Here is a 24,295-nt window from a genome sequence, read left to right on the forward strand (position 1 = left end):
TTTTGGTCTAATTTTTGATTCACAGACTCTTGAGGAGAAAATGCCTGAAAACGTATTTGTTCACAGACTTAAAATAGAACTCCATTAAAGTGGACCAGCAGCACCATTTAGGTCAGTGTGTAGTTTATTCCTAAACAACATATCGGGTACATCAATGTCATTGTGGATAAGAAATTAGTGACTGCTCATAAAGAAACAGGTCCTTGTTAAAAAACAAATTAATAAAAAGTAATGATGTTAATACATTTTCTGACAACAAAACAAAAAGTTGACACGGGTTCACTTTTTACTCCTGGGACATGTCTTGATGTTAGTGCTAAAATGAACACTGCTACCCTATAATACCTTCATGGCACCTGGAAGTTTTGTTTTGTTTTTTGTTTTTTCCCCCCAAACAAATCATGTAAAAATGTGTTCTCCAATAGCTGCCTCTGGAAACATATGTCAAATTCATTAGTAATTCATTAAGCGAATACTTAACATTTGCGGATGGACGAAGCGTTAATCAGTCTTCAACTCAAGGCATCAGTGTACACAGGACACAGGACTCGTCATATTGATAGATGCCCATGTTGAACAACTTTGCCCAATGTTGAATATTTCTCTCCAAAACCAGATATTCTGAAGAAAGAAAGCACCCATTAGGTTAGAACGCCACTGTTACCATTTGACGGGAGCATGACAAATAAGAACACAGTGTGGTAGTGAGGGATGGATGTTTGCATAGGCTCAAACTAAGGTAAAGGTGGAACAGATCACAGAGATGATTACAATTCGCAAGTTCTTCTCACTATGTTACCGACCAGGTGATGTAAAAAAACAAAACTGGAACTCATAGTGGGAAGCAGTTGTGGCTCAGCGTTTCAAGACTTTGGATCTCTGCTACATCTGGACAAAGTTTAACAGTCACACTTGTGGCAAGTCACAATTTATGTTCATATTTTTTTTTTCAACCACATAAATTAGGTCCCCTGTTATGCCCCCTCTCCTGGGCCCTTTCCACACATTTCCAAAATATATATATATATACCGTACTGCCCTTTGGAGGAAAACTAGAGTAATGCTTTAATACTGCATACATTTGATAAAATGTAGGATACGTATTTCCAAGAAGCATTCACTTAGAAGGGTATGACTCTAGTTTGTTTTTGTTTTTTTAAAAAAAAGGTACAATCTGTAACAGTCAAAAGTGCTCTCCCTGTTTTGATGTTATTTTAAATCTGACGACCCTAGTGTGTAACTGCACCGTTGAAAACTACACCCTGATGTAATCCGGTGTAGTCCCGGCACATATAAAAACAAATCAGTCAATGACTGTATCCGGCAGGTGAGTCGAAGTAAGTTTTACTGCATCTTCGCAGTAACAACCATCGATTGATGATATTCGTTTTGAAAAATTCTGAAACATTTACAGATTACACCTTCTGAAGTGGATAAACCGTTCAAGCAGCAAAAGGTCAAGGAACATAACACTGTCTAAAAAGAGAAGGGAAAATAAAAATTCCAGTGATATCTGTAGTTTCTTTTCTTCTTCACCAGAGACTTGCACGTCAAAGAACATGGTGCAAATATTGTAAAAATAAATACATAAATACATACACAGGTAATCAATCCTTACTTACATACACATATTGTATCATAAAATAAGATAATTATAATATATTATAAAATTTATATGTACAAATGCATAGTTCATATGCGTCGGAAAAGAGGCGGAGCCGTGACGTGGCCCAACTTTTTTTGCTTGTGTTGTTTCCAAGTGGGTCCGTTTGCTGTGGGGTCCATGGCGTTGACCGTTTAAAAACACAGGGGTCACGCACCCATCAGCTGGGCTCTCGCCTCCAGAGTCATCATGTGTATTAAGTGGATTAAAGTTCACTGGTCAAAACTTGAGAGGTAAGGGTCCAGCAGACGGCTCTGGGTCTAGTGTGCGTGTTCGAAAGAGCTGTGTGAGTGCGAACACGGAGGAGATGAGCACAGTGCAGCGTTTGGCGAGGAGTCGAACCCCATCACACTCTCCGTCGCCCTGTCCCGAACTGGCACTCTTGTTCTTACCAGTTCCTGCCGTCTCCACGGCCCCAACGAAGTCCCGGTACAGACCCACTATCTCCTTCAGTTTCTCCGTGGGTTTCTCACCGTCATCGTCCTCCTCGCTGTGGCCCACACTGGGGTTACGGCAAACGTTACAGCCAGAGCAAGGGTCCGTCCGCAGGCAGGCCGCAGACAGCTGCACCAGAGCACTGAAGCTGTTGGATAAAGAACGCAAGGCCTCATCGGGGGCCCAGCCCACTCGTGTGGCCCGCTGACACCCAGACGCCAGTCGCCGAGCCTCCGCCTGCAGGAGAGCCCTTTCAGCCTCCGTCATGGTGATGGAGCTGGTCCCGTTACAGTTGACGGGGTTGGTGCAATCTTCAGTTGCGTTGTGATTCAGATCGGGTCCTAATTTCATGCCTGTGTTATCCTGCTTTAAGTCCTGACAGGAGGTGTGCTGTGGGGGTTCAAGTGTTTGATTCTCTAGGACTAGTAGGAGTTGGTCTATATCTTGACGGAGGGAGGCAAAACCTCCCTTCAGCCCCCCATAATTTTTGTTTGTGAGAGAACGAAGCCGACCACCGTAGGAGGATTTGGGGGAAACTGGACATGAAACTAAAGGACTGAGTTCAGAGGAGGCGGTGGAGAAAGTAGTGAGCGGGCGGGGGTTGTCTCTTAGCAGAGACAAGATATTAGGGTTCGGAGGCGGTGTTGTAGGAGAAGGGAGCGGTGGCTGTTGCGTGGGTCTTGGCCGTGCGCGTTGTGAGAACTCATAAACGGTCAGCTCCTCATCAAAATTGACCCCATCCTCAGTGTCCCCGCTGAAACAGTTGGCGTAGACGGTGTGACAGCCACAGGCGTCGCGGTGCTGCTGTGGTGGCGTGCTGTCTGCGAGTGATGAGGTGGGTGAGTCACCACCAATTTGCATGCTGGACACACCCCCTAAACCCACCGCAGAGTGAGGCCGTGACTGAGGCTGCTCGGAGGAGACACAATTATCCCCTTTAAAGTTCAGATTAGGATGGGAGCCGTTGGTGCCATTGGCCTTCCTCATGTGTGAGGTCACTTCCTGGGCCTCTTTGATGGTTGCTATGACTACCTCAGCACCATCCTCTAAAATGGACTTAGAGGCTATACTCTCCTTTTCCTTGACAGGAGTCTTGTTTAAATCTGATAAACCACTTGCTACAGACAGACCGGATCCAAAGCCAGATGTGTCTCCATTGATGGAACTCGTGGAAGGATAGTCCAGTGTTCCCAGTATCTCCTGGGAACGAGTCATGTACCACGGCAGACACTGGATTTTCCCTCTCAGGGCAGAGGCCGGGAGTCTGCCTCCCAGACTGGAGGAGCTGGTCCTGAGATCTGATCCAGACTCAGACCTCCCTGGTTCCCTGCTCTCACATTTAGAGTTAGTGGAGGTGAGGGAGGTGGTGAGAGAGAGGGGTGCCTCTGTATTTTTCGGTGACAGACTCTCGTGGCTCAGAGAAACTCTCCGTGGTCCTGACGGGATGTTGCCATTACGGCTGCTCCAGGGGTTAATACCTTTGTTTGGCTCTGTGGGAGAAACAGGGGAGCTGCCTGGTAGAGACAAAGGATGGAAATTGGTAGAAGTAGGTTTTGGTGGCACTGGAGGGGGTCCGGCTGGCTTCGTACCTGGATTAGACTGAGTAACAGGAAGTAGATCTGGTGGTTTCTTTGCAAATGGCCCGTTGCCGTTGACCTGTCTCTCTGCTCGAGGAGCTTCCTTTTTATTAGACACATCTGCTTTAGCTGCTTTTGTTTTTTCCTCCGTTTGTGAAGGCTGTTTGCTGCATCTCACAGCGGTGATCAGGGGTGATGACAGAGGCAGACCTCCAGCACCAGATGTCAGAGATTTGAATTCCATGGTGTCTGGTTCCATTTCCAGGAGATCAGAAGACAAACGTCCGGATGCATCGCCGTTACAGTGGGCATATGATTTCCCATGCTGGGGGGATTTAGGAGGAACCACCTGAGGTTTTGGAGGCAACTGAGGCTTAGGTGCCAGTGGTGGTTTGACTTTACCTTCAGGTTTCTGCGATGACTTTGGTGAACTTGGCTGTTGACTTGTATGCTGATTAGTGGGGCCTTTTAGTGTCTCTACATCTTTATTTATTTTTGAGGACTGGGTTTTACTGGCAAGAGGGGATGATGGCTCTCTGCCTGGAGCAGCCGTGACACCGTTCCAGGCTCCAATTAGCCTATTAGCATTTCGGCGATCGGCCAGCTCGGCATCTGTAAGGCAGACAAATTAAATCAGAGGAAATACTAAATCAAAATACAAAGCAAAGGCATAATAACCTCTGCTAGCCAAAGTGATATTTTATCATGAATGCATCTTGCCATCACAAAGTCATTTGTGACATAGCGTATTTTAACACAAGCTCCTATCAACAGGAACATCCTAATAAAACACATGAATGTAAAAAAGTAAAAAAATATTTGTATTTTGACAAACCTACAATGAGACTGTGAGGCTATATTTCAGCCACTGTTTTTTGGCAATGATCCCAAACACACCGCAAATGGCATAAAAATTAAGCTAGCTTATTCCTAGGCTTTGAATATGTAATATTATTACATGATAATAATGTATACGCACCTGACAGGTCAGGGACAGGCGGAGTAAACCTCTCCTGTGCATCAAAAAACTCCTCCTCTGAATCTGAGACCATCTCTTTGGTCAAAAGACCAGGTTTAGGGTTCGGTGAAGGTGTGAGATACAGACTTTCTTCATCCTTGGAGCGACGCTGCTCAGCTCTTCCTGCTTTGTTCCCCGGAATTGAACTGGTCCTGACAGGGACTTTGGGAGGTATCTTCTTCTTCTTTCTTTTGATGGGTGATCTTTGGAAAGGCATGGTGTCAATCAATCTCAAATCCCTGGAGCTGGGAATCTTGGAAATGCGTCTAAGTGTATGTACTCCCTCCTCCTCCATCTCTTCATTGTCATCATCACTGGTGGCCTCAGGGGGACTGGGCAGGAAGTTGGCCTTGGACAGATCCGCAAAACAAAGGCGGGTGTTGTCGTTGGCACGGTAATTGAGGTTGGTGGGCCGTAGAGGGCCCTGGTGGTGTTTTGGCTCTAGGAGGTAGGGTTGATGGACATCCAAGCTTGTTAGGTTTTCTACATTGTGTTGCCCCTGGACAACGTCGACACGTGATGAGGCTTTAGATGCAACACTGCACTCTTCCAGTGCAGCACTTATGGAGCCACTAGATAGGCTGGAGAAGCTGCTGGTGACCCGTGGGTCAGTGTGGTACCAGGTGCTCTCCATGTTCATATCCTCATCCATTAAACTGAATTTGCCTAAAACACTTCCCGATGCGCCAGCCTCCTCTTCCTCAACGTTTTCCTGACTCTCTGTTGTCACTATTATCTTCACTTCCTGTTTGCCCTTGTGCTCCTCTCGCTCCTGTCTTTCCTCTTCTCTCCTCTTCCCTTCCTCCTCTCGCCTCCTTTCTTCCCAATCCTGACTTGCAGGGTCTGGACGCTGAGAATCCATCGGGTCGTCTTCATCTGATGAATCATCCGAGTCACTACAGCAACGAGACACATAACCTGGACCGAGAAAAAAACGGAAACAAAACAAATGTTAACACGACTGCTGGAAAACAAAATACAAATGTCAAAACTGAATGATGTCTCTTGATTTTCTAGCCGTACCCGTACATGTTGTCATACATCAACATGAGGTTAAAAAGGTCTATCAAAAGGCCAAAGCAAGAAAGTGATTAATTAAAGTGAAACAATTTTTGCTCACTTGATAGGGACTCATAGCACACGCCCTCTACTACGGCGAACTTCCCACACACACCTTCTTCAGCAGAAACCCGGTGCACCCTCACTTTTGGGCGCCCCAGACGGAAGACATTGACACTTGGATCCACCAGGAGTTTGCAGTAGCCTCCCAGTAGACAACCTAAGTCTTTGGCTGCCACAGTGTCCATCAGTAAGGCAAATGGCTGTAAGAAGGAGGGAAGTTCAGAAGAAAAGGGACAGCGAGTAGTGGTAAAAGCCAAAGGGCAAGGAAGGAAGAAAAAGACGATGGAGTGGGAGAAAAAATGAGAGACAATCACCTTAGAGGACAGTGGATCAGTATGTGGTCTGTATGTATGTAGCCCACAGGCATCATACTGTTGATGTATTGAAGCAGAAATGCCTGACCTATATCTACTGTAGCATGAGCTTTGGCACAAATCTAATGCGGTGAGCGTCCGACCCTTTCTCACATCTGTGTCAGTGTGTAAGTGCCTACATGACTCTAAATAATTCAGCTGAGTATCTCCTCCACCGTGCTGTGAGTGCCCTGGATCCTTTATACCTTCATGTCGTGCAGGGAGATGCGCAGTAGGCTGACTTTGTCAGACTCCGAGAGCAACTCCACTCGGCTGATGCTGCTGAACTCCACCAACGTCGAGATCACGTTCAGCTTGTGGTTGATGATCTGACTCATTCCGTACTTGGCTCCAACCAGCAGGCTGACCAACACTTCTCTGTCCTGAAGCTACAGGAGAGAACGAAGACTGTATAGATCAGGGGTTCTCAATAGTAGCAACACCCACAGGCCGGCCACTTGACGGGCCATATTCATCCCACGAGCCTCGTGTTTTACATATACATCACAGTTTGTTGTTGTATGCTGCACCTGGCCACCACTCTTACCATCATTGTAGCTGTGTAGGATCTTCCTCCATATGAAATGAGTTCACCCAGCTGTGTGAGGTAGGCCAACCGAGCCTGGTTAGCAGAAATGACCTACAAGGCCACGGCACGAGAGGACGAACGATGAAGGAGAAACGATCAGAGAAAAACCAGGGTTAACGTCATATCCCCGAGTAAAGCAGAGCCTCCTAGTTTCTTCCCGCCAATTCATAAATCTGAGTGACTTTACCTTCTGACGAGGCTCCAGCAGGGACTGGATCTTTTTCAGGTGGTAACTGATGGCTTTCCTCAAGTCTTTTTCCCTCATGTTGCTCAGCAGTGTTGGGGAGATGAAGCTGTCCAGACCAAACTCCTTCCTGTCAGAAAATTTAAAGTGACACTTACGAGTTTTCTGCAACCTTGATGGATTAGTTTCCCAAACACTGTCCCGTGAACTTCTACTGGGCTGTACATCATTTGGGTTGCTACAATATGTTAACTATTTAACAACTGTTTTTTCAGTACAAAAGCATGTTTGTTTAAAAAAAACTGTATGCACTTATTTGTTTTATTACATGAATAAAGTATTGGTAAAGTACTACAAACCAAGTTATTCATTACATATTACAAGTATTGGTAAAGTACTACAAACCAAGTTTGAATGCTGTGATTCATGGGCTGCGTGTGCTATTAGGACATTGTAGTTTTATAGTGATTTTATAGTGATTTTTTTTACAAAAACCACAAAATTATAATTTTGTGTTTTTGACAATTACTGTCGGTTTTCCCCCCAGAGCTGCCACTAGATGTTAGTCAACAACCAGTTTTAATCTTTGACTATTCTTTATGCCTCATTAGTAACTTTTTGGTTACTTTTCTGTTATAAAAAAACAAACAAACAATTAATTTTTCAACATGCATGTACAATATCATTATCACGTCGCGGTCATAATGATTGCAGTTCAAAACGTGGTTTCAAGTAAAAACAAACACACGTGACTCACGTAATAGTCTTGACTGAAGTCCTGGTCTGTCCACAGCTGTCCAGTCTCTCGTGCATGTGTAGTGCTGCCAGGCGCAGTGCAGTATTACACTTCATCTCGACTGCGAAACGCTCCTGCAGAACATCACCGACGCTCTAAAGAAGACACAGACCCAATGTTATAAACATGTCTACTTATATTTGTTTTTATTATAGATAGGTCTGCCATTGATTACATTAATTAATCAGATTTATAGCAGGGTAGTTGTAAATTAATCACGATTAATCACAATCTAATTTAATCATGACTAATCGTGATTAATCAAGTTAAATTGTTATTCCTAAAAATGAAAAAAATAACAGGTATGACAATCTGTATATTACTGTTGGCATGAATATACAGTGCGCATCCTTCTGCCTACACATTAGAAAGTATTAAAATTTTGAATCTGATTAATCTTGACAAATTAATTAACATGTTAATTTCAGCAACCATAATTTAGGATCATAATCTGTGAGTAAACCAACACGGAGACACCTTCGCTGCTATTTCTAAAGCAAAAACCAACACAGGGAGAAGCTTGAACGAACAATAAATCAACGTGACACAAGTGGCACTTCCAGCACTTTACTCTGCACAAACAATACACAAGAACAACATCTGGCTTAGACGCTTTTCATCTGGGGCCTTATTATAGAAATAAGGTGTCAATGACATAAGTGTTATGTCACACAGTGACTGTGTTCAGCAGATGAATACATGCTTTGTTAGAGCTGAGGCTTTGACAAAGTGAATGAAAGCAGAGGTCATAGATCTGTGATACAGGAGAGTGTGAGGCATTTAAACAAACATCATGAAAGCCAACAACGGTAGCATGTGACATTTGACATTAAGTTCTGTATACACATAGGGACTTTTCACATGCTCAGACACATGCCAGGCCTTTGGTTTTAAAATCTGATCAAAAGAAAAGACAGGGACAAACCTGTAGGAAGAAGTACTCAAAGGCAGAGGGGTCGTCCTGCAGCATATCCATGGGGTCTCTGGGGATGAAACACACCCTGAACAAACAGCGGTAATCATGGGAGTCCTTTTTCTGCACCACCTGGTGAGGACAAAAGACAGAGACAACAGTTAGATATAAGACAAGACATAGGGATGCTCGATAATGTAATGCAGTCGGTGATAAAAGCTCTGCTCACTTTCTAGCTGTGTAAACGGAAGTTTAATTTATTTTATCTTTTCTATGTAATTTTTTTAAACAATTTTAGAAAAATTGGAAAATAGAAACATTTTCCTTTCAGATTGGAATATCCTTTTGTTACTGAAAAGAAAATAAGACTGGCTGTATTTTCTTTTTCCTTCTTGTGTCCTCTATACTGTAGGTTTGGCTCACACGCACACTGCATGTCAACACATATACAACACTGTCTTCCAGGTCACTGCATATTTATTGAAACCCAACCTAAAGAAGTAACCATGTTGTTGTATTAACGTTAGCTTGAGCGGCTACGACCTTCTGTATGAGCTCGTCTTCATGCAGCAGGAGGAGTTTGGTGATGCTGTACTGCTGCTCCAGCACCAGGGCAAAGTATTCGATGACCCGGATGGACAGTTTGTCCTTCAGAGTGAGAAGAATGTCCTGGAATAATGAAAACAAAAAAAAACACCGGCTCAAACTCAAAACACAAAGTGAAATATGAAACCCATAAGAACATTTAAATGTCCTTGAAGTAACACTTCAAGGACCTCCTACAACGAGGTTTGTTGTTGGTCTCGTGTGTTTGTCAAACTTCCACCAATGACTTGTGATGTGCTTTAATTACGAATTATACACAGCTGTTCCCACAATCCTTGGATGAACTCTGGTCTTGTCTCATGATTTACATTGAAAAAAAACTCATGGTCTACACATGCAACACTGCTGACACTCCATGGTTTCAGGTTTCTTGGCATGGACAAACCCAGAGAATGTGGTGTCCACCTCTTATGGCCTCAAAATTATTGAACAATCCTTCATCCGGTGAAGACTTTTTAGGTGTAAACAATAGAAAATTCCATTTTCAGGCATCCTTGTAATGTTTACCTTGACGGTGGTCGTATGATCGAATTTGAAGGCCTTCGTCTGTCCATTTTCCATGTAGACTTTCAGGACGTTAGGCAGGAAGAGAAGAGAGTTTCCCTGGTCAAAAGAAACGAGAAGTCAGTGGGATGAAGTAGGAGGCGACAAAAAGACAAAAACAGGCGGCAGGAAAATACAGCAAGACGGACATTACGACAGCTACAGAAATGGGAATCATTCATCTTTGGTTCACAGCGTGTGTCACTCTGCACCAGATGAGATTTTTTTTTTCCCCACCTGAGTGTGCCCATTGACCACCACCTCCTCTGCAAAGCGCACTTTGACTGGATTACTCCTCAGGCGAGCTCTCTTCTCGGCCGACATGATGGATGACTTGGGATTCTGCAACACAACCGTGTGCGGCAGCAGCACTGGGTCAGAGCTCGGCTGTACATTTGTTTCGAAGCAGCACATTGTTATATAAAAGTTATATCTTAAAAATCAGCACCGCTGCCAGACCCGGCTTTAATCAAAGGGGTCAGCAGTTATTCACACACATACATGACAGAAGACGTCAGCTCAGAGTCACATGTTTGAAAACACAGAGAGGCTATGTTTGAATGTGGGCTAGCGTAATTACTGCGCGTGTGTGAGTGTGTTTGTACTCACTGTCATGTGCCGTAGGATAGTCACATTGATGCAATCATCCAAGTTTCTGTGCGGAGACAAAAATCACACACACAAACAATCATGAAAACACACACACACACACTCAAACAGTCTCAGAAGAGAAATCATTAGTTTCTGACCAGCTGTCGAACTGAGTCCTTTCACTTCTGACCTTTGACCTTAGCTTCCTAAGCCAAGCACGCATACACATATGTACAGTAGGCAGACGCGCTCACACACACACACACAGATAGACAGATAGGTCTGATCTGATTAAACAGATCTTGTGAAGTAGGAATGACTTCCCTCACTTCTCTTTGTCTATATAATAAACTGACCCACTGACAGATAAGAGGATCAACATCCGGAACTGCCCTTAATGTTGTTAGGACGGGGCATTTATTGATCGCTGTTTCAGAAAAGCACATTAAACACCAGTGTTTTTATTTTCCTGCAACATGAAAAGCAGTAACTGAGGATGTGAATTTTTAATCTGATTAATCCCAACATAGCTGTGGATGAATCGTGTGTCTGTATGTGTTTCACTCCTGTTCTGAAATTATATCCTGTAATCCAGGAGGTATACGTCCAAAGGTGAGTAGATGCATTTGGTACACATACCAAGTACTCTGGACCTAGTATGTGTTATGTAGGTAGGTATACGTTGGTGAGTTGATGAAAAAACTAGGATGGTAGAATGATATGTAGTGAGATACAGACTGTAGATAAATAGAATCTGTGCAGTTTTACCTCAGGGTGTTCTCCACCTGCTCAGGGTTTAGGTCCTCCAGCACTGTTTCATTTATCTGTAGCACCTGGTCTCCAAGGTACAATATTCCATCTGCAGGACTCCCTACACACACACACACACACACAGAAATATAATAAAAAATTTAATGAAGACCTAAACCTAGAAAATCCCAACCTAATATATGAACTTGAATTCTTCTCGAATGTAGCCTACACCCAAAATTACACAGAAACAGACACACACGTTTGTTCAACGTGGCTGACTCAACAATGTTCATCTGTGTCCTTCAGGACAGGGCTACAGTTTGTTGGGTTTTTTTCTGGGTCTCGTCCAGATCGGCTTCGCTCTGTTTTTCCTGTTTATTTATATTCATTCATCTTCAGGCAAAAGCTGAGGCACAACAAATTTATCTTCCACACGTGCACTCTCACACACATGCACACACACACAGGATAACATAGACATAAATAATAAATCTGTGCAGCCTAACTAGATACTAATCTGTTATTTTTTAACCCAACCTTAACTCACCTACAGATCTATTTTACTTTGGCTCAAACAGAGCTTTTTAAATCACTTATTGAGACCAGGGTTTGTCCAAATTAGGACTTCTGGACCTCAAAGAATTAGTAACAATGGTACAAGAATCTGCTCCAAAAATCAAGTACACATACACACGCACGTGCGCGCAGACATCCTGCAGCTTAACACATTCTCTGCTGGCAGATAAGGTAGTTCCCCCTCCAGTCATGTTTTTACGTCGGTGCTGCCAACATCCTGATCTCTTCTTTAATCGAGTCTCCTCTCTTCTTTACTCTTTCCTTTCTATCCTTCTCCATCATCCACTCACATCCTCACCAACATTCTCTCACTCTGTCCGCCAAAATACAATGTCATCACCAGCCCCCCCCCCCCCCCCCCCCCTGCATCACACACCCATTGTTTTTGCTTTTGCTTTGTTTCTGAGGCTGAGTCTGGCTGAAGCAACACCTCATATCATGTCAGATAATAAGGCAAGACACTGGATAGAAAAAAAATGTCTCAGCTCTCTCCTTCTTTCTTTCTTGATCTTTCCCTCTCTCTCTTTCTGTGAATCTTCACAATCAAGGATGTTGAAATAAGGAGAGATTAAAACCAGACAGGATCAGCAGAGGTGGCTCTGTTCCCTGTTCTGTTCTCTGGCAATTTACATTACATTTTAAATGTGAGAGCGTGTAAGGAAGAGAGACAGCGAATCTTTCTTGCTGCAGGTGACGCCTTGTTAAAAAAGGGAATAATAGACACAAAGAGGACTCACCCATACACACACACTAAAACATGTTTACACCACACACACATACTGCGCACCTGTGGCAATGTCCCTGACCAGCAGGGGTGCATTTGTGGTGAGGGTAAAGCCATGACCAGTGCTGCTGTCCAGGACCGGGTCCCTGGTGATCTGCAGCGTCAGCTTGGCCTGGAAGTTCTGATTAGACAGACTGTTGGAGCGCTGTGACCTCCCATCACCCAGCAGTCGCTCCCTGGAAGGCAAATGAGTTCAATTTGATTAAAATCGAGAATTTAAGTGAAACCATTTTTCCACAACACTCTTACTGATTATATGTAAATAAATTCTGGGAGGAAGTTGATACATTTCATTTTGAAGAAACATTGTGAGCACATCAACACACGTTGAAGAAATTAGCATTGACAACTAAATAATCCATAGCAGGATATCCCATTTGTGACAAGATTTTATAAATATGTTGCTGAAACCTAATAGAAAAGTAAATAGAAACAATAACAATTTGAGTAAATGCCAATTGTTCCTCTTGTTTAAGGAAAATATAGTACACGTCTCTCAAAAGGTATAGCATTCTACGGTAGCACTGCTACCTAATTTGCAGGCTCATCATCACAAACATCTAGTTGCTGTTTTCCATAGTAAATACCAGTATAAGATTTTCTAACATGACCCTTAACGTATAAGTAATGTTTGAAGTTTCATCTGAATACAAGTTCATTAAAAGTAAACATATTGAGTCATAATTTTTAAGAATAGTTTTTCATTTTTGCAAAGAGATGCAAGGAGAAATTAAAGTGATTTAAACTTTAATGATTTAAGTCAACGTCAGTGTAGTACAAAGACTATCACTGCCATTTATCATCTGGGTCACAGGAAGTCATGTAAGGCTTTTAGATAAATACAGCCTTATTCATGGTGTACGATTTCAAGCCAAATAGCCATTACTGAGCACATTGTTTTGAAAGGTCAGTCAGAAGACGAGAAACCAAGGTCACGTTCACATGCACATGTTCTTCATCTATCATTGAGTCTCATCATCTCCAACGGCCTCTCTGGGTAAACAGTGTATGTATTGTTTTCTTTTGCATTAAAACAAAAACAGGAAAAAAAAGAGTTTTCTCTTAGGCTTGTACTGGCCTCAGAAATGACAGGCTTAGTGACAGGGCAAGAATCCCCCCCCACCCTCAATGTCATCCCCCCTTTACACAAACACACAGACATAAGCACAGACAACAGCTGTCAGTTAGCTCTCTGTGCTGCCACTGCTGCAGTTCATCTGCTCAGAAAAAGAAACCACTCAGCCAGTGGACGCAGAGTGAACGACAGAGTCTTGAAAGCATACTTGTGGTCGACTGTGGGTGTGTTTGGGACAGTTAGGGTTTGAATATGTACTCAAATATGTGTGATGTGTAAGCGTGTGGGTGTGTGAAGGCAATCTGGAAAGTGTGTGTTTGTGTGTGAGTGTGTTTACATAGTTGAATTGACTGTTTTTCATTTTCTTTTGTTTCGTGAACATTTTCTCCCCTTTTTTCCTCAGCTAAAACACCAACAAAGCTATTATGTTGGATGATTTATACCCCCTCTCTCCCCCTCCCTCCCTTCTTCACACTGCAGGATCTGGACAGCAGGTCAAAAAGCGAATGATGTTGTTTTCTTTGTGTTTTTCCCCACAAACTTAGAATTGCACCAAAGCATTGTGTTTTATTGACGTTGACACATTGTTTTTTTTTTGTCATGTTGGTATTTTCTGCTCACTACTGAAGTCGCCTCTTTCAGCTGCACACCCGTCAATAACCAATCAGGTTTCTCGCCTGACAAACACAGCCTCCGGTGCACCAGCATGTCAGTTCTAATAATCATACCCACACTGTACCTGCTGAGCGACTCGCGGGTGCGACGTATTATGGTTCCCACCACCTGCTGCACCCGGCTTGTCCTCCGAGCCGGAGACCTGCTCCTACATCGCTCGTTCTCCTCCATTTATCTAAAAGGACAAAAGGAAAAATATAAAAGTGCACATAGAAGAAGAGAAATGGAAAAATGAAGAAAAAAGTAACATGCTACATTTTCTTTTCATCTGTTCCATTTTCACGATGAGTTTTGGAATTTGGCCACATTAACTTATTTTAACATCATCTGCTCCACCATAAATGAGCAGAATTCAAAAAGGGTTCAGCGTAATTATGCTGGAATATGCTCGTCCACTAAACCTCTGCAGCTGTGCCCCCTTCTGCTTAGCCAAGCCTTTAAATCTGGGAGTGGCAAGGAGGTGGAGGGGAGTCAAATCCCAGGGAGGTCCAAACTACTCAGCATTGAACCTCCACCAGATCTGAAGACTTACGACTGCCTTTGGTTCAGTTTATTTTCCTGACAGTCGATAAAGTATTTTAGAGACTAAAAGCAAAAGCCTGTGTTTTAAGATTATGAAGTTTGTTGAATGTGTTCACTATATCAAATGAAATGAAATGTCTCTCTTCAGCAGATTTATTTACTCCTATCTTAAGAATAACTTCTTTGCAGTTTTTGCGTTGCCCAGGCGGCAGAGGAAACCATGTGGAAAACTCTGGCAGGGAATCAGTGACACAGGGGTGATCGATACAGCTAACAATGGTAATGAATGTGCGCCAGAAACCCAATGATCCATATCTTGGCCAAGGTAGTTACAGAGGGTTTGATTATTCCTCTGAAATAAAACTGGCTAAACAGACGTCAGGCACGTTGCCACAAGATTTAGAGACATTGCAAAGCATCCCTTTGTGCAGTAGACAAGGAGATAAAGTCATTACAGTGCAATTTACTAACTGTAAGTTAAGATTTAATTTGTTTTGGGAACAATTGATGCTGCATTGGAAACAATGCAGGATGCTACTGTGGAGTGTTCTGTCATACTAATGTGACAAGAAACACATTTTTTTTTTTCAGTTTTAGGTAAACACTCAGCAGCAGCAACAACAGATACTCTACACTGCAGTTACTATCGACTGTAGGTCAGTGGCGCTCCACCGTAGAGAAGCATGCACTCTGTCCTAAGAGGATTACAGGCAATCGTTCTGCACAGCCTCACACCGGTCAAAGTGTCACTTTAGCACCTTCCACTTATCTGGATCGAGGAAGATTGACATGGATGAAGAGGGATGAATGGAGGTGGGGAGCTAACAGTTGCACACGAGGAGCTGAGTGTGACTTTTGGAACATGCCACAGTTGGAAAAAGTTGGCTTCTATTGGGTGATCTAACGGTCTATCAGAGACAATGATAAGTTGATTTCACGTTCCTACATTCTCCACCCAGAACTGTTTGCATAGAAGAAAACCCTGAACTAAGTATCATTTGAGTGATTACTGGTGATCGCAATTAGACAACGCTGATGTTTGAAGGTATCCAAAACTTGTTGGCACGGACGTTGAAGTGACATCATCAACCTGCAGTACAGTAAATAAGCGTGGAGGAGAATAGTGCAGCAATCAGCGACGCGATGTTGAAACCTGAGATTTGATAGACCTTTGGCACGATGAAGTCATCCAGGCCAGACCTGGAACAGCACGACGCTTGAGCTTCGAGACCGTGTTCACAAATGAGCAGAATGATCCAAGTGACTTGTTTTGTTGTTGTTGACACATGGAAGAAGTTACCAATGTGCACATCCAGAGTGGTTCAGAGAGCAGTTGCCTTAAACTCAAGGTCAGACACCAGAGACTAAGTATTTGTGAACGTGTACCGTCAGACCTCATGTGTCTGGATCCAGAAATGAGTAACATGACTGGAAATCTGAACAATATCTGGGTGCTACATTCTGTGCAGAATCATGTCACATTTGCTGCTGAAGACCTGTCACTTTCTTCCTTTACTCTCTTTGGGTCTGTCTGTCTGTCTCACTTTTCTCCTCTCTCTCCCTCTCTCTCTCTCCCCCCTCTCTCTCCTGTCTGTCCTTGGCGGGTCATGGAGTCGTCTCCAATGACTCTTTTCTGGGCAGCAGCCAAACATTCTTTATATAAACTCAGATCCTAAGCATTTCATCAGGAGAGTTACTATCCTCGCTCTACCCTAACATCCCACCTTTTGGTCCATCAGTGGAGCAGCAACAGTTAAACGATAAGATTGTTGAACGGCACGATCGGCATGAACATTTTCCGACTGAAAAAAAAAAAGTCTTACACAATACACATGCTACGCTTCTGGGAAACAACAGTTTTAGAGTCTCGAATGTTAATGATCATAACTCACTGAGATGTGTCTTGTCTCTTCTGGACTCCAGAACACAAATACCCTCTCGCCCTCTGAGACATCAGCTCTGTAACTTCTCCAGGACTGGCTGAAAAGCGGTGGACGGGGGGCCCTCCTGGTCATCAGGGCCAATGGCAATCTGGTGCGGCCACCTGTGTGGAGCAGAGCGACGTTCTGTCAAAACTCATCTTTAGGGAGACGTAGATGATCCATACGACCAGTTTCGAACAAGAACAGAGCGTGAGGAAGACGGTCGTCGAGTCTGATCAGGCCGTTGAGAAGCAACACGACTGAACTGCAGTTGTTGATAGTTTCCGAGTGAACACGAAAGCATGTCAAGCAAAGCAGATGTGAGTCCAAAGCAGCTATGTGGTTTTCCAAGAGGCCCCTCCTCTTGTCCCAAAGGCGCTCTCACTCGCTCTCTCTCGCTCTCTCTCTCTCTACTGTTCTACTGCTTCAAAAGCACATGGCAATCTGGAGAAAATTCCATCTCTATTTGGTTGTCTAAATTAAAATTTCATACCATCCACTTAACTAAACTGTTCTTGCTGGGCCAGCTCAGCTCAGAGAAACATAAATCATAGCCAAGAATAAAAGAGGGGAGAAAAGTCTTTTTTTTAAATGAAAATTAGGACGAAAAAGAAACGGCCGACACATTTGCCAAACCCTGGTTTTGAGATGAAAAACACACTGGTGGAATGCTTTGTTGTCAAAGAACCTGGCCGTGGTATTAACAGAGTTGCTGATTAAACATTCTCAATTTAGTCCAAGGAACACAGATCATTTTCTCTCTAACGTTGAACTGTGAAGAACTTTGTGAACCTTTGGATCGAGGAGAAGGATCCAAAATTACAGAATTCATAGCCCCATCTGTGCAGCTCATCCATCAGACCTCGTGTGTCTCAAACAAACCTTTCGTGAGGCCCATGTGTCCCAGTGAAAAGCCAGAAGACCCGGACCCACACACAAACTGCAGGGCACATGAATTATGCATGTGGCTAATGCAGCTAGCTCGGACTCAGCCGCCTCTTTCTGCCACTTTGCCAACACAGGCAACAAGAGGAGTGGAGCAGCGAGACGTGTAGGAGAGACGTTATGGGGGTGGAAGGGGAGGGGGAAAGTGGAGAGACAGAGGGAGAAGGGGAGTGCAGAAGGACTGAGAAAAAAGAGAGAGGACGAAGAGAATTGGACAAGGCAGAGAAAGGAGAGAAAGGACAGGATATTGGAGGGGGGTGCGAGGAAGGGGGAGAATTTTAAAGAGGGTGAAGAGGGCAGGGGCAAAGAAATGAGAGAGTAAAGCTGCAGGAGAAGAAAAGAAAGAACAAAAGTGTCCAGAGTGAGACGTAAAAAGAGTTGGCTCACCAGGATGGAAGAGGGGGAAAAAAAGCTGATTAATGCAGTATATCTCCTCCAGCGGGGACCAAAGACAGCCAGACAGCAGACATTGATGTACGATCAGACATTAAATAAACTACAAAAAATTAAATGCACTAAACAAACACTGTGGCATTTCAATGTGTGTCCTCTTCGTGTTTGCCTCAAATGAAAAGTCTGATCCGTCCAACTGAGAACTGACAGCATTTCTCCATTTGATCCTTACGTCATATCCAAGTCAGGAAAGTCTGTGTGTGTCCGAGCTGTTGATGAGACTTCTTCTAATCTGCTCCTGAATCAATAGTAATCATGACTCCTGCCCTCCACCGGTCTGTCCTTAAGTCCCCAATCTGGACGGACAAGCAGCTCATCAGCTGGCCTTGTTTTCTCTCTCTGTTCTTTTACTCATGCTCTCGTCACCTCCCTCACCCCTCCTCCAACCTCTAGTGTACAAGGAGAATATTTATATGGCTGTTTGGTAATCAAGGCTGTCTCATTTCTTATGTCTCAGTGTCTACTAAAGACCCCCCCCCCCCCCCCCCCCCCCCCACCTTCCTTACTCATTTCCACACACAATGTGTCTCTGTCCCGGCCAAAAACAGTCTGTTATTCAATCCTGTTGCCCAGTACGAGTCCACATGCCGTTCATGGGACTTACTCTGCTTTCACCTCATTTTAAAGTGGAACTGAACTGCTGTCTGTGCAACCAGTCAGATGAAAAACAGCCCAATTACTGCTGCTTGGACAGACGGGGGTTACTGCAGGTCAGACCCACCTGGATTTGGCTTCGCTTGGGACTCAAGACTACGATGATCTGACTGATCTGGATCCCAAATAAACACGTCGCTCAGCTGTGAACACAGCCGAATCAAGGCGTGACTACATCATGAGTCAGACAAGCTGCTCCCAATGCAGTTACAAATAATGAAACACACACACTCCTGCACACACATCTAAGACAGCTCTCATGTCTTGATATGATTTGCACATGGAGAATCGCTCATTTGGTAACCAGATTCCTGCTAGCTGACGTATACAGAATTGATCCATGTTACCAACTGCCCCCCCCTTCCCCCAACACACACCCCATGGAGCTGCACCACCTGAACAGCAGCCAGGGTTAGGTCAGCACCTCCACGATTCAATATGGCTCCCAGTCACTTGGACACAGACCCTGGTGGTTATTTAGCCTGACGGCAAAACCATTGGCAGGAGATTTGAGGGTGGAGTAGATGAACTGAAGAAAATGTTACATATATAGGAATCACATTCTGTTCAAAAGAAATGGACAAATCCATCTGTGAACCTCACCAGTGCATCACTCAAAAGGGACAGTGTTTTCCAGTCCTGGAGACAGGAAGTGTCATCAGCCTATATCAGTAAATCACATGACCAGGCTCCTATGTATGAATCAAAGAATATTGATTGGGCAAACCAATATCAATATTAATACAAAGGAGTCTAGCTAATACATACAGAATGGACAGACAATGGTTTACTGCTGTGGTAAATGGAAAGACAAGTACAGAAGTACAAGTCATTTCTCCTTTGCGTGACAAATTGTGGTAAAATAAAAGTCCTGCTCCAGGGCTGACTCCACAACCATGGCCACATCCATTTTCATATGTATGTATACATATATATGTGTCTAACTGAGATTTTCATACTACAACAAAACAGCGCCAATCTGGATTATCCCAAAAAGGGAAAAAACACAATTTTTACTATGAAATTATTAGAACAAATATTGGCTTTTCATCTTCTTTTACTTGAGGGAGATTGACATATGCAGCAATACCGCCCTCTTTGTTTCTGGAATGCGAGTTCAAGTATGCATACACAAAGCCCAACACTAAGGGCGCCCTTCATTTCATAGTGATGAAAATTTACATCTACATAAATATTAGTGAATAATCCAGGACAACCACTACAGCACCATTGTTTCTGGCAGAAATTTCTGTAAGAATGTCAAACTACGACACAGTGGTTTGTTTGTGCCGTGATTCCAACTGTTGGTGTCGCATGATTTTAAATAAATTTCAATCTTCACTCTCACACAATCACATCTCCTCTTCCTCACTTTGGCTGTCTGCTCATCCCATTAGTATCGGAACGACAGAGCTCACTGTTCTCCACTTAATTCATTTCCTCTCATCAGCGTCCTGGCCAAGCCTGAGCTCCCCAGTGCACAATTAAATAATAGGTCTCTCAAAGATTAATAGTCCACTGCATTTTTTTTCAGCTCTCAATGGTTCTGATATTTTAAGATAGTTAAAGAGAGCAGTAAGACAGAAAATGAGCAGTTGATATTAATGTCTGAGAATGTTTTCTAGAAATAAGTGGACGATGAGTATTTCAACTAACTTTTTTGTTGCCTTGGATAATGTATTCAACCTTCGATCCTTAAAACAATCTGCATAATAGAGGTGTGATGCCTGAGGTGGAACCAGCAGGTGTGAAGTTTTAGTAGGGCCTTGAGCTTTTTAACGATCCTGTCAAACTGTGTGGCTACAGCAAAACTTTATTTTTTAATATTAAACAGAAGAAAAAAACAATCAAATGTCCTATTTAGACCAATATTTTCTAAAGTATCTCTATTATTCTCTGACTGTGTTCATTCTGATATTTTTAAATAGATTCTGCACTGGGTCGCAAAGGCAGCTGGAGCCAGTTCTGGCTGACATTGGGTTAAAGATGACACACGTGCTCCAGACTGGTCACAACTTCATCACAGTCACTGGGACGCAAACAAAAATTAAACTTTGTCTGAAAATAATTCCAAATCTGCATCTTTGGACTGAATGATAGTCAAACACACAAGAACATTGATAATGATGTCACTCACGGTCGATGGTGACATCACCTTAAAGCTGTATCATCAATTAGGTCATACCCCTCCTTTTGCTCCGATGATCTAAGACAAGCAACATCCAACAACAAAGCTGTGAACCAATCGATTGTTATACTCAACAATATCCAATAATTCACTGCATAATAATACACTAAACCATGTGTCAAACTCAAGGCCCATGGTCCAAATGCAGTCCACCAAGTTACATCGTGTGGCCCGCGGGAGCTTAAAAAATGTTTAAATGCCTTACATAAAGTCCATGCTGCTGAGTTTTTAACTTGATAAATATTTTTATATTACACAGAGAAATGTACAATATTTGTTATTTGAATAAATAATAATCAATTGCAGAAACATGTAATAATACATTAGTTACATCTATATAGTCTTCCATTTACAACCAGCCCTTCAAGGGGAACTGTAACGCTGATGTGGGCCCCCCGTGGAAATGAGTTTGACACCTCTGCACTAGACCCTTACCTTTGCATGTAAGAAAGAACAACATTGATTAGACAGCAGCTCCCAAGTGCAACAACATTAATCAAACTATTGAACAGGTTCAACAATTGACTGATGTAATGATTGTTATGTGAAGGCATTGGAACAGAGAAGTAAACACCAGCCCAGCATTACGTACACTCTGCCCCCGGAGACATGATGCTGTAAAGACCATAGAAGAAGAAAGGGGGGCGGCTGAGTGGGCACAATAATTGGGACGGCGGAGCGTTCAGTAGCACAGATCCAGGCCAATGCAGCCAGGCATCAAGTCTTTCCTGATGTGCGAGTTCTGGTCTCCTCTGGCAGCATGACCTCAGAGCACCAACTGCCATCACATGTTGTAGCACACATCCCTGAGTCATAGCACAGTGCCTGCAGCACTGGCACTGCAAACTGCTCACAGCATCTACAGACTCTGGCTGCTTCTTGTAGACTGCATTTCACAACAAAATCTGACATCCTTTCATTCATTAGAATCCATTCTGTTTTACACATATGAGTGCATTCACCTGTGAACAACTAGCAGCAGATGATGCTTTTAGAGAAATGCCATTAGATGTTGCAGGGTGAGAGGAAACCACTATGAATTATTATATTAAATCATGTCATGCATTAAATGACCGCCCAGAACAGCAAAACGGATTGTTCCGGTCTACTTGTGTTGTGCTTGTCATGCCTGGCACGGCACGGAGGAGCTCGAGGAAGAGGATGCTGATGGTTCAAATGATACAAGGAAAGAAAAAGGAGGTGGAGGAGGAGGAGGAAAAGAGAGATGACACTCCCATAGTCTCAGACTGCCTACGCCCATTCATAATGTGCTGCTGTGCATGTTTTACCGGACTGATTACTACATGGTTTTCCCCTGATCTGCCTGGATTTAGCCTGTTCGATGTTAAGCTAGTGATAGTGTGCTTCCCCTGCACATACAGCAGTATGGGTGTTCACTAGCGCTGCATAACATGTGTGAACGGACGGTGCACAACACTACATTTACTACACCCAAAATCATGCAAAACACAAGCAGCTGTCTGTGCTATATAGTGTTATGGTCTAAGGGTGTACTTAATGTCCAACCAAATGCCGTTTTATGGAAATATACATGACCAAATAGGCTGTTACCAAAATAACCTGAATTCAAGATGTAACTAAACACACACGGGTGGCGTCAATCGTCCATAAACGCCTTTGCAGATGCATTTAAAACGATCAATATTTCCATTTAAACTGATCCGACACCAAGTTTGATCAGTAGCCACAGCCATGTGTGTCAATCCGGGAGGCTAAACAAAGAGGGGAAAAGGGTCAGTCTTTTGTTGCTTCCGTAATAATCATAATCGGATTTAAATCTCTCCTTCATCCATCGCCTCCTTGAATGGGACGCACGGGTGTTGTCGCCCGCTGGCGATGTGTTAATCCCCGTGCGTTTCAGTTATTTATTTACTAATAATCTGGAGGCGAAAGGATGCAAGGTGGCTCGGTCCACAGCCTTCGTCATCACACAATAACACCGGGACATATCGAGAACACTCACCTCGTGGTTTGAGGAGGAGACGGAGACAGGAGGACAGGGATAGAATCGAAAAAATCCTGCCCTCCTCCTCCTTCCACCAAAAAATACGTCTAATCCGGAGGATGAGGCGTTTGATTCCCTAAAATCTGTGCGACGTCCTCCTTCCGGACCGGATGGTAGTAGTGGTAGTGATGTGGTATGTGTGTGTGCGGGGTGTGTGTGTGTGTGTGTGTGTGTCTGTCTGTCTGTGTGTGTGTGGATGGTTGGGGGTGACATATATGCTGGATGCTGTCATCGTGTTGGGACTGTTCTCTGCCTAATCCTCGGCCCTTAGCTCAGAAATAACCAGAACCTACCCCTCCCTCCTCTGCTGTCTGTCCCGATGAACCTCCAGCACAAGGTCAAACGACTGTGATCATAATAATAATAAGAAATAAGAAGAAGAAAAATAAGAACAAAAGGAGATATTACCCTTTATAACGTATAACTTATAACTTAAAAAGCATAACTAAAAATTGGGTTAGTATTAAAAGTATACAACTCGCCATTTATTATCTACAACAATAAATGCACTTTGTTTAATTCAGCAAATAAACACTAATTTGGTCCACTAAAGCAAAGGAAAAAAACTGCTGCTGTTTTATTTAGCTTTAAACTCGCACACCTTCATCAATTTTTAATTTTAAAAAAGACAAACTCAGAACAGTTTACAAATTTGGGTAATACCACTGGGCAAATGTTTTCACAACAATAAAAAGGAATTATAATTCTAGTATATAATTTTATCTCACCCACAACAAAGCCCCAATGACAATAAAACGTATAATTTAACCCTCCATTACTGCAACACAGTATGTTAAATGTGTCATCTTATTAAACTTTAAATAAACTACAAAATGTGCGAGTAGTATAGAAACAGCTCCGACTCAAATGTTTTAAAATCTCGTTGTACCTTGTATAATGACAATAGAGGCTTTCTATTCAATTCTATTATATTCTATTCCTACCTCCACCCTTAACAAACTCGTGTTGCACAAGTTGCAGTCGGTTGTTTGGACTTTACTATTCTCCCAGTGAAACATCATTCCACATGTCTGACATGACAGCAGGTCTTAGCACGTCTTAATTAATGTTTATTGACACGGGCCGCTGCATCATTGCGACAATAAATTAATCGTGTTAATTTGAGCATTTGTGTCTTGATGTGAATCAGATGTCGAATATCGCATGGACTTCCCCTACCATATTTAATCCTGGACGTTTGGCTGATTTCGCATCGAAATTGACTCGTTTATTTGACTTCATACGTGTGTACTTGCAACTTACCCATCGCTGTATTGCTGCCCCAATATTTATTTGCCTTTTGCGCGTTTAGCGTTTTGTCCTTTATGGCTC

At 43.2% G+C, this 24,295-nt stretch overlaps 1 protein-coding gene across 4 annotated transcripts; it reads right to left on the minus strand.

Annotated features, from left to right (window-relative positions):
- Positions 1-106: 106 nt before the first annotated feature.
- On the minus strand, positions 107-24,284 carry frmpd1b (FERM and PDZ domain containing 1b). Of its 4 annotated transcripts, none has more exons than XM_017039497.2 (17): positions 24,227-24,284; positions 16,668-16,819; positions 14,318-14,428; positions 12,507-12,679; positions 11,159-11,261; positions 10,409-10,454; positions 10,037-10,141; positions 9,764-9,859; positions 9,194-9,319; positions 8,663-8,782; positions 7,699-7,832; positions 6,945-7,071; positions 6,716-6,808; positions 6,375-6,557; positions 5,814-6,015; positions 4,655-5,611; positions 107-4,287 (listed from the first exon to the last, which is right to left on the minus strand). In XM_017039497.2, the coding sequence occupies exons 3-17, from the start codon at positions 14,422-14,424 to the stop codon at positions 1,883-1,885; spliced, it is 4,977 nt and encodes a 1,658-aa protein (XP_016894986.1). In that variant the 5' UTR covers positions 14,425-14,428; positions 16,668-16,819; positions 24,227-24,284; the 3' UTR covers positions 107-1,882. The 4 variants fall into 4 exon arrangements, with proteins under 4 accessions (XP_016894986.1, XP_008325283.1, XP_024918899.1 ...); XM_008327061.3 differs by lacking the exon at positions 24,227-24,284 and adding an exon at positions 22,922-23,699; XM_025063131.1 differs by lacking the exon at positions 24,227-24,284 and adding an exon at positions 18,268-18,562.
- Between the last annotated feature and the right edge of the window lie 11 nt (positions 24,285-24,295).

Source organism: Cynoglossus semilaevis, chromosome 15, assembly GCF_000523025.1.
Source record: "Cynoglossus semilaevis isolate Cse_v1.0 chromosome 15, Cse_v1.0, whole genome shotgun sequence".
Lineage (NCBI taxonomy): Eukaryota > Metazoa > Chordata > Actinopteri > Pleuronectiformes > Cynoglossidae > Cynoglossus > Cynoglossus semilaevis.